The sequence below is a fragment of the Vidua chalybeata genome, chromosome 4 (assembly GCF_026979565.1).
Source record: "Vidua chalybeata isolate OUT-0048 chromosome 4, bVidCha1 merged haplotype, whole genome shotgun sequence".
In the NCBI taxonomy this organism is placed as follows: Eukaryota; Metazoa; Chordata; class Aves; order Passeriformes; family Viduidae; genus Vidua; species Vidua chalybeata.
Window position 1 is genome coordinate 3,172,012 of NC_071533.1, and position 10,542 is coordinate 3,182,553.

Here is a 10,542-nt window from a genome sequence, read left to right on the forward strand (position 1 = left end):
CTCCTCCCCGCGTCTCTTTTGGGGTGACATCGTTGCCGGCTTTTTCTGTGCAGCCAGCGGCGCGGCGAAGAGGAGTCACCAACCCTCCGGGGGGACAGCCTGGAAGGCCGGGGCGGCTGCGGGACGTGTCCTACATCACGGGGAGCTCCGGGGGGTGCGCCGGGGGTTGTTCCCTCCCAGCCGGCTGCAAGCCAAGTTCAGTGCAGCGTGGCCGGCCCGAGATGCGGCCGGGGAGAGCGTAATGGGGGGTCGGTCCCGGGAATATCGTACCCCAGTCAGCAATGATCCGGCTCGCTGGCTGCGAGAGTTCAGGCGCCGATGCACCGTGTAACGCGGGTCGCTTTGCCACTCTCTCCGTTTTTGGTTTTTTTTTGTTTTTGTTTTTGTTTGTTTGTTTTTTTTTTTTTTTTTTTTTTTTTTTGTTGTTTTGGTTTTTTTGGTTTTTTTTGGTTTTTTTTTGCTCGGCCTCTTTATCTTTCAATTGCAAAGCAATTAAAGGTTTGTATGAATCTGCGAGCATCCCTCCCCGCGGGGCCCTCTGATGCCCGCTGTATTGCCCTTTAGATGCCTCTTCCTTTTTTTGTTTTACAATTGTTGTATCAATATAATGCTTCCTTTCTTCCTCTGTCTCTATAGATACAGATATACAAGGCAAACCAAAGGTTTCGGCTGCTATTCAGTGCCTCCTCATTTGTCCCAGAGCCGTAACAGTGGTGCCCTTTCTCTTCTGGCTGCTTTTCCCTGCTTCTGGAGCAGCAGTTATGGGAGAAGCAGATGGCTACTGATTGGGTGAGCTTTGTGGCTTTAATACTGAATACTTTATGGAAAAGGACTTTATCATGCTTGGTTGGTCAGAGGAACAACGGGATGAGATTTATGACTAGAGAAAATAAATCTTTTTAAGTTTCAGGCTCCTTCACACACCCCACGTCAAGTTGCTGCAGCAGAGCTGGAGCTGAAATCCTCTGCATCTTTATTTTTTCCCTCCCCCCCGCCCCGTCTGTCTGTCCTTTCACTGCTCTCCCCGCCCCCTCCACGCCAGGCTTTAGGAAACCTTTGCTAACTTTAGGGACTGTCACTCGCTGGAGAAGCCAGGGCCTTCAGAGCCCCCAGGCAGCACCAGGAGGGAAGAGGCCATCCCTGCATGGGGATTATCCACCTGAGGGAATATGCTGGGCAGTCAGCTCCTGCCAAAGCTCGGCCATGCATAACTCAGCGGCCACCCAGGGTCCCGTGGGGAATTGCGAGTGAAGTCCTCATGGACCCGACAGCAGAGAGCTCGTGTGGCCACCAAAGGGATGTGCAGCCCACTGCTCCGAGCTCAGGCGTTCTAAGAGATAGAGCCCAGCAGTGTCCGACCCCAGGGCCCCCACGCCGGGCAGCGCTGGGCCAAGGAGTGTGGGGCCGTCCTTCTGAGGCCCGTCCTCCAGCTGCAACGTGGCTTCTGCCTGGCCTTACACCGAGACACGGCCAGGGCCGTGCGGTGGGACGGGCTCTGCCCCAGCGAGAGACACTGCTGGTGGCACACAGGGACAGAAAGACCCGGGGGTGTACAGGAGGCAGAGGAAGATTTCAGTCCTGCAGGGATTCCCCTTCTTCCATTTCTGTCCCTTTTCTGTCCTTCGTAGCCAATCATGTCTTCTGTCAGGCTGTTAAATGTTTGAAGGAAGGTGAAGCTAGGTGAAAGCTTTCCAGGTTTTAAACCTTGATGTTGCTGTCAGGCCAAGTAAGGAGGAGAAGCAGAAAACCTGAGAAAAATAATTTTGAAACAGAAAGTCAGCAGTGATAGGGGTCTATGTATGAACTGTTTAACCAGCAACCTGTATTATGTTCGGTGGTCTAGGTAATAAAAAAAATTTCTATGACCCTTTGGTGAATATGCAAATTAATATTTCTAACCAGACTCTGCATTTGCTCAGAAGAAAGTAGAGGGGAAATTTGGGCACCATCAGGGATGAGGAGAGAGCCAAGATGCCTCTGGTTTGTCTGAACCATGAGAAAGCAGGTATGGAAGGTATCTCGGCTTCCTGGCGAGCAGGAGCATTTTCTCCTTGGGGTGAACCACAGCTAAAGGTGGTAACTGGCCCTTTTGAGGGATTTGTGGTTTTGCGGCATGGCGGTGACCTGACCCGGGAGTCCAGCATTGGTGAGGTGGGGCTGAAGGGTCAGAGGGAATAGGAAGGGACAGGCACCCCGGGTGCATTTGGGAGCTGGGATGGAAACAATACAGACCACTGGTGGTGTGCCTCGGCCCTGGCAAGGACCTGGAGGTAGGCAAATATTCATCTGGTTGTGGGTCTGAGGACTCCCACTGGGTTCCCCATGCTGCTGGGCAGAATGAGCAGTGGGAGAAGCGCAGCTCCTCTGTGTGCCATGTCTGTAGCATGAAGGGATGTCTCTGGCACCCCAGCACAGGGCTTCCCCCAGGAAAGGCGCCATCCACGAGCCTGGTGACAAGCAGAAGAGATGGTTTCAGTCATTCAGCTGAGGCCCTGATTTATTTCCACTACAGAGGCCTGTCTGTCTCCAGGGAAGGGAACCGTTCCGGCTGCATCTCTCCAGGCACCAGGAAAGCTTGTGGCTCCACATTTCGTTTTAAGCGGATTTTCCATTCCCCTGGTGCACCTCCCGGGGACCACAGCTAGCCCTGCCCCTGGCAGCAGCAGGCAGAGAGGGTAGCAAGGTTGTTCTGAGCATCCCTTCATGCCCCCTCCCCATGGTGCCCTGGCCCCGCAGGAGTGTGTGGCTGGGCTCGTGTGCTTCTGGGAACTCGTGTGTTCTCCCGGTGATTTTATTTTATGAGTGATTTTATTGCAGTCACCTGGGAGCTGACTCTCAGCTGTGTATATGTCTCCTCACAGGAGTAACCACACACCCGTAGGCCTGGCGCATGACACGACTCAGGCAGTGTTTCCCAAAGGATGCAGGAGTGTTTCTAATCACAGGTTGAGCAGCCTTTCCTGGTCCCTCTCCTCTCCCTTTCCTGCGTGAAGGTCAGCGAGGAAAGAGAAGACTGACACCCGCGGGAGCAGGTGCTCTGTCCTGTGCAGCCATCCCCACAAGAACTCATCCCGGGAAGAAGAGGGTTATCACGGTGGTTAGTGACAACGGTGTCCAAGCATCCAGGCATCCGCACGCTGCCAGCCCTGCGGCCCCTGCAGCCACCTGAATCCCCACCAGGTCCCGGCCAGGGAGCAGTGGACCCCCAGGCCTTGATGCTTCTGTGAGGATTTGGCTCGCCAGCCCAGCCCCTTCTGAGCTCAGGTCCCGGGCTTGTCCGCTGCTCCTGGGGCTTCCCCTTGCCCGGGAGCTGGTTGTGCCGCGCTGGTGCCGTCGAAAGGGTCTCGGCAGAGCAGGGGCTGTGCGTTTGGAGGGCGGGGAGTGGTGGTGGGGGTTTGCTGCGGGGGTCCCTGGGAAACCGGCCGGAACGCCTCAGCCCGGGTTGCCCCTGGCTCTCCGCAAGAGATTTTTCTGGAAAAATAAGCGAATAGGAAATACATGGATGTACCGAGATAGGAGCGTGAGGCAGCCGGGAGGCGGAGGGCAGTGATCGCACTGCCCTGCTGGGTGACACCGCGCTCGCTGGCAGCACGGCGGGGGCTGGATCGGGCCCGCCGCACCTGCACCGTGTCCCGCAAAAATCCCGGTGAGGCATTTCCATGAGGCCGGGAGAGCGCCGCCGGCGCCGGGGTTTGCGCCGGCGGGGCACCCCAAGCAGAAACTCCAAAAGAAAGAGCTCGCGTCCGTCCCAGTGCCGTTCTGCGGGTCGAAGCACGCTGTTCCCTGGGATCCACTTTTAGAGTGGCATCAGAGGCTGGATAAAAGCTCACAAATTCCTCAGCGGTCCTTTCCAGTCCCAGGGAATTTCGGTAGCTTGGATCATGCCGAAGCGATTTCGAGATCGTATATGTGCCGTGGTGTCCCTTAAAATTCTCGTGAATAAAATTAGCGCGTAGGTTTTCTTTCCCCCCACTAATGACAGTCATTCGGACAATTTATATCTTACAGCGAGAGCTGCAACACTGGCGGAAAAAAAAAAAAAAAGGAAAAAGAAACAGAAATAGGAAAAAAAAAAAAGCCCACCACGTTTGAAGCAGGAATTGACATCCAAATTTTTACAGACTCCCATATTTTTAATGTTATGAGAATCTCCCTTTTAGGAGACGCTGCGTTTTGTCGAATTAATAAGATAAATGTTGAAAGCATATTATATGCAGCCTTTAATCCTAATGCAAGGAAAATCGTAATTATGTGGAGGATAAGTGAATTTGAAAGCCAAACATCAGCCCACTCTCTGTAAATCTGCAAACCCCGCTCCGTTCGCCCCTGGAAAACGCTTTGTCTCTCCTTTTTTTTCTTTTTTTTTTTTTTTTTTTTTTTTTTTTTTAGTTTAAGGGGTTTCAAATTCTATTTTTAATTCTTCTTCTTTTTTTTTTTTTTTTAATCTATTTGGTATCTGAAATGACGACGATCAGGGAGGGACCGGTAAACACTTTTCCACGCGATAAACCCCTTATTTCCGCACAGAGCATCTGCGCGTCTCTGTTCCCTGAAGCTGCACGCGTGTCGGTGAATGCGGGAGCCCCGCGTGTGCAGGGGGAGAGCCCGTGGCCGTCCCCCGGGGGGCTCCAGTCGGGGTTGCCCCCTTCCCCGCTCCTGCGGAAACCCAGCTCCGGCGGGGAGCGGGGGGCTGCCTGGTGCCGCTTCTCCGCACGCCGGGCCTTCGCCGGGCGCCGGCAGCACAGGAGGGCCGCTCCGCGGAGCCGGGCATGGGCATCCCCACTCGGCTCCGTCCCGTCGAGGAGGTTTTTTCTGTCCGATTGCCCCTACCTGGCAGGTGCGGGGACAGGGCGGGAAGCAGCCGCCGAGATCCCGGCGCCGGGCGGAGCGGCCGCCGGGCACCCCCGCTCCCCGCCCCGCACCCCCGCCGGCCGAAGCGGAGCCGCGGCCCCAAACACGCTCCCTGCCCCGGCAGAGGGTCGGTGGGGGAACGCGCCTCGCGTTTCCCACCCCCTTCCCCGCTGGTGCCCGGTGGCAGCGGGTCCAGGTGAGGGGCGGGCGGGCGGCGAGCGGGCAGCCCCGAAGGGGTTAACGGGAGGGACGTGGGCTGTCACGCGTCATTGGGCAGATTATGTGCAGCAAACAAAAAGTGTGTGTCTGCGTGCCAGCCCCTCACTGCACCGGGTCCGTCTGCACCGCGCGCCTCCCGCTCCGCCGCCCGCACGGCCCGGCCCGGCATGGAGCGGCGCTGAGAGCCCGAGGCAGCCAGCCCGAAGCCGCCTTTGTGCCACTGTCGGGGCGAGGATTATCCCCACCGTCCCTGGTGAGTACCGGCGGAGGGGCTCCGCCGCCCTCCGCCGCCCCGGAGCGGGAACAATGCCGGGGATGGCCGTGCTGCCGGCGGGCCTGCCCGGGCTGCGGGGACCGGTGGGGGAGCCTCCGGGAGCGGCCCCGGCGCCGCCCGGCCCGGACAAAGGGCGGCCGGGGGGAGGCAGCGCCGCGGGGCCGGGGGCGGCCCGGGGAGCCGGGGGGATGCGGCGCCGTGGGGAGCCGTACGGGGTTCGCCGCCACCGGGAGGAAAGTTCGGCGGGGGCCACTCGCTGCCGGTGGTTTCGTTTGGCGAAATCATTCCTTCGGGGAAGGGATGCGTCGGGCAGCGGCGGAACGGGGAGAGCGCCGGGGAGGCGGCCGGAGCGCCTTCCCCCCGGCCTCCGTTCCCGAGGAGGGGCTGGGACCCCCGCCGCTCCGGGGGGGGGGTTGGGGTGAAGTTCCCGGCGGTGCGGGTCGTACCCCGAAATCGGGGGGGAGAGCGGCGGCTCGGCGGAGCCGTGCCCAGTGCGAGCGGTGGCAGCCGTCAGCCGGCGCACCGGGAGGAGCACCGGTCTTTTCCCGAGGCAGCCCCAAATGACGGATTTCGATGGCAGATGGGGCGGGGGGAGGCAGCCGTGCGCTAATCTGGTCGGGAAGGGCGAGGGCACCGCAGCCGGGCGCGATGCTCCCTCCCCGGCCTCGGCGCCGCCGGCCCCGCACCCTGCCCGCTGCCCGCGCCCCGCCAGCTGCCCGCCGCCCGCATCCCTCCCCTCGTAACGCGCGGCAGCCGGGGCTCACCCTGCTCCATAAATAAGCGTGTCGAGGTAAAAATAATTACCTCTGCTTGCTGCTTTTAATTAAAGTCTCGGAGGGAAAGTGCTGGATTATGATAATGAGCAGCCATACGTTCCCCTTGTCGCGCGGAGCGGGAGGTGAGCTGACACGCAATCGGCGACAATGACAAGCCACTGGAACCCACCCGCTCCCCCGGCATAGCCCGCAGCCCGGCCCGGCTCCGGGGATTGCAGGAGGGAGGCCCGGCGCCTGCTCGGGACAGGACCTGGCCGGTGGGATTCCCGGGTCCCTGCCCAGAATCAGCCCCGCCGCGATATCTAAAAAAAATAAATCAACGCGGCAGAGTCCTCGTACCTCGCCTCTGCTCGCAGCTCCTAGCCTGCTTTAAATTTTTTTCAAACCAGAGAAACTGGTCGCCTGCTTTTTCTCTTTCTATCTTTCTATCTCTCTTTTCTTTTTTTAAATAATTTTTGGAGTTTTTTTCGTAATGTTTTATTTCATAATTCAAGTCGATTTTATTTTGTTTTCCGGGGCATCCCGGCGTACCGCTGAGCAGGACCCGCTGCGGTAACGGCCCCTCTCTGCCCCTCTCTCCGCCCGCAGGGATGGAGGACGCCGGCGTCCAGCGGGGAATATGGGACGGGGATGCCAAGACGGTCCAGCAGTGCTTGACTGACATTTTTACCAGCGTTTACACCACCTGCGACATCCCGGAAAATGCCATTTTCGGCCCCTGCGTCCTGAGCCACACGTCCTTGTATGACAGCATCGCCTTCATCGCCCTCAAGTCCACCGACAAGCGCACCGTCCCCTACATATTCCGGGTAAGAGCCTCTCGTCCCCGGGCCCAGCCGCTCTCCAAGTCGGCCGGTGCCCGCACGCGTCCCCGCCGCGGAGCGCAGGGAGGCTGTCCCCGAGGGCAGAGCCGCGCCGCCGCGCCGTTCCTACTGTAGCCTGGCCCCGTGCTGTCGGTCGGTCGGTCGGTCTGTCTGTTTTTCGGTCCGGTGGATTGATTAAAGCGGGGTTTCAGGTGGACACGTCGGCGGCCAACGGCTCGTCGGAGGGGCTGATGTGGCTACGGCTGGTGCAGTCGGCGCGGGAGCGGGAGGAGCAGAACCTGGAGGCCTACATCAAGAGCGGGCAGCTCTTTTATCGCTCCCTACGCCGCATCGCCAAGGACGAGGAGCTGCTGGTGTGGTACGGGAAGGAGCTCACCGAGCTGCTGCTGCTCGGCCCGGCCCGGGCCCCCGCCCGCACCAACGGTGGGTGCCCCGGGCAGGAGGAAGGAGGAGAATCTCTGCCACCGGGGGGAATCGGGAGGCGGCGGTCGGCTTCGGGATCCCCCGCTCCCGATCCCTAAACTCTCGGCGGATATCCCGTCGGTGGTCCCGGCTGACGGTGCTCTCTCTCTCTCTCTCTCTCTCTCTCTCTCTTTCTCTCTGTCGTGCCCGCCTGACGCAGGCTCGCCGCCCTTCGCCTGCCCTGAGTGCAGCCAACGCTTCCAGTTCGAGCTGCCCTTCGCCGCACACCTCCGGTTCCGCTGCCCCAAGAGGCTGCACGGCCCCGACATCGGCCCCGCCGCCGAGGCCACTGCCGCCAAGGATGGCGCCGGCAAGGAGCAGGAGCCCGGCAAGTTCGGGAAGCCCGGCGGACCGCAGCACCACCCCTTCCCCGGGCCCGACGGCGGCCCTGCCGCCAGCACCAAGCCCTCCACGGACTTCCACAACCTGGCGCGGGAGCTGGAGAACTCCCGCGGCGGGCGCGCCGGGTCCCCGGGACGGCCGGCGCCCCCCGAGGGTGGCCCTGAGGCGGCGGCCGGGAAGGCGAAGCGGCGCTTCCCCGAGGAGGAAGAGCGCGGGCCCGGCGCGGCGCGGGGCCGCTTCCCGGCGGAGCGGCCAGGGCTGCCGGCGGCGCCCAAGGAGGAGCCGGGCTGCGCCCCGCAGCAGCAGTACCGCGCCGCCGGCTCCTACTGCGGGCTCGAGGAGGGCGGACGCCTCTTCGCACCGCCCAGCCCGGAGACCGGCGAGGCCAAGCGTAGCGCCTTCGTGGAGGTGAAGAAGGCGGCCCGCGGCCCCGAGCCCGACGGCGGCCCCGAAGAGGGCCCGGAGCGCGGCTCCCCGGGCGCGGGCGGCGCAGAGCCGGGGCTGTGCCCCCGCGGCGGCGCGGGGGGCCCGCTGGCCGCCCGCCTGGACGGCGGCAGCCCGGCGCGGGGGAGCGCCTTCAGCACGGTGCCGCAGCTCGGGGCCGGCCCCGGGGGGCCCGGCGGCGGCGGGGCCGACGAGAGAAAAAGCGCCTTCTCGCAGCCCGCCCGCTCCTTCCCGCACGTCCCGCCGCTGGTGCTGGGTCCTAAGCTGGGCGGGCTGGGCGAGCCCTGCCCCGACGGCGCCGCCGCCCCCGCCCGCCTGTACGCCGCCGAGGCGCTGGCCGCCAAGCTGCCGGGCGGCGGGGAGGCGGCTGGCGGCGGTGGCGGCGGCGGCGGGGGCCTGCCCAAGCAAAGCCCCTTCCTCTACACCACGGCCTTCTGGCCCAAGAGCTCGGCGGCGGCGGCGGTGGCGGCGGCGGCGGCGGGGCCGCTGCAGCTGCAGCTGCCGTCGGCGCTGACGCTGCTGCCGCCGTCGTTCACCTCGCTGTGCCTGCCGGCTCAGAACTGGTGCGCCAAGTGCAACGCGTCCTTCCGCATGACCTCGGACCTGGTCTACCACATGCGCTCCCACCACAAGAAGGAATACGCGCTGGAGCCCCTCGTCAAGCGCCGCCGCGAGGAGAAGCTCAAGTGCCCCATCTGCAACGAGTCCTTCCGCGAGCGCCACCACCTCTCCCGCCACATGACCTCCCACAACTAGCGGGGACACCCCCCCGGCCCCGGGAACCCGTCCGAGACCCCCGCGCGGGGGACACCCACACCGCCCGCCTCTCCCACCCTTTCCCTTCGATGCACGCGTTTCCACAGTCCGGGGAGGGGCGGGGAGGGCAGCGGGTGAGGAGGAGGAGGTGAAGAAGAAGAAGAAGCAGAAAATGAAGGTAAAAGTAAAAAATTAAAAAAAAAAAATAAAAAAAAAAAAAAAAGAGAGAGAGAGAGAAAAGAGAAGCACCGGGAAAAAGAAAAAAAATCAAATGACTTACAAAATACATTTTTTAAAATGTCATATATTGCAACATATTGATGCATTTGTCATACGTTTCTACTTAAATTATTAAGCACTTATGGTTTAGATGTAATAATAATTCTATGTCAGGGTAAATTTTTATTTTGGATATGAAGCTAAGGGCGAGGGGAGCGCGGCGGGGGCCGGCGGGCGGCGGGCCGGGGTCCTGCATGCACCGGGCGCTACCCCCGTCCGGCCCCGCCGCCCGCGCCCCTTCCCCCCGAGTGTCACTGGTGCCCGTGGAATGGAGTCTCGGTAGTTCCGTGTTACCTTCCCTTTCCCGTTTGGGTTGTTTTTGGTTTTTTTTTTTTCCTCGCCCCTCTGGAAAAAAAAAAAAAAAAGATTTATTAAACTTTATAGTTTATCCGGGTATGTTGGATGCTTTGACAATAAATGACTTTATTTTCTTCAAAGCACCTGGACGTTAATCGATGCGGGGGAGTGGGCGGTGAGTGGACGAAGGGGTGGCCCCTCGGCTGCGCGGTGGCAACGGGAACCCCGACCGCATCGGGCCGTAGGGAAAGGCAGAAAAGCCCGACCGCGCCGCCTGTTCTCTGCGCTCTCCTTCCCTGCTCGCCTGCCTTCCTTCGGCCCCTCCGACATTTGTCCGTCCTTCCTCTGTGCGTCTTTGCTTTTGTCCGGCATTTTATTCAGCCTTTATCTGTCTCCTTCATCCTGTCCTTCCCTTCCTTTCCTTTTCCCTTCGTCTTTTGGGTTGTCTTTAATGTCTTTCATTTTGCCTTTCTTTTTCTTTTTGTCTTTCTTTTTGCCCGTCTTTCTTTTTCTTTCTGTCTTTCTGTGTTTTGGTATTTTCCCACCTCACCTCTTCCAGGAGCCCGTATTGCCTCCCTCTTGTCTCGGCTATGGGTGGTCCCCGGTGGTCCTTGCAGGGTGGGCACAACCACGGAGGTTGCCCGGAGCTTGTCTGGGGTGACAGGACCCGAGGAAGCCCCCCAGCCCGCACTGTCTTGGGGTAGGGAGTGCTTGAAGGGGCCAGGGATGGGTCCCCTCTGTCCTGGTGTATTACCGGGGTGGTGACATCGCAGCCAGGGACACCCGGGAGGACCAAGACAAGGGGGACACTCCCGGCATGGGTGCACAGCCGGGTCCGTAGGGCACCACCTGCAGCGGGTGCGTTCAGTGCCAGCCCCGCGTACTTTGGGTGACACGGGAGGGCACCGGGGCACGCAGCAGCCCAGGGATGTGCAGGAAACCCATTTCCACACACGGGCTGCCCTCACCCTGGCACCGAGGCTGTGCGGGGCTCAGCAGGTCACTGGCAGGGAAGATA

At 60.9% G+C, this 10,542-nt stretch overlaps 1 protein-coding gene and 1 long non-coding RNA gene across 2 annotated transcripts; both read left to right on the forward strand.

Annotated features, from left to right (window-relative positions):
- Window positions 1–446: 446 nt before the first annotated feature.
- On the forward strand, window positions 447–3,345 carry LOC128786602 (uncharacterized). Its single transcript, XR_008430364.1, has 3 exons — window positions 447–789; window positions 1,903–2,005; window positions 2,862–3,345. It is a non-coding gene; the product is annotated as an uncharacterized LOC128786602 (long non-coding RNA).
- Window positions 3,346–4,633: 1,288 nt separating this feature from the next.
- On the forward strand, window positions 4,634–9,658 carry PRDM8 (PR/SET domain 8). The gene is made up of 5 exons (XM_053940821.1): window positions 4,634–5,047; window positions 5,169–5,323; window positions 6,709–6,929; window positions 7,136–7,367; window positions 7,567–9,658. The coding sequence occupies exons 1-5, from the start codon at window positions 4,770–4,772 to the stop codon at window positions 8,946–8,948; spliced, it is 2,268 nt and encodes a 755-aa protein (XP_053796796.1). The 5' UTR covers window positions 4,634–4,769; the 3' UTR covers window positions 8,949–9,658.
- Window positions 9,659–10,542: the final 884 nt, after the last annotated feature.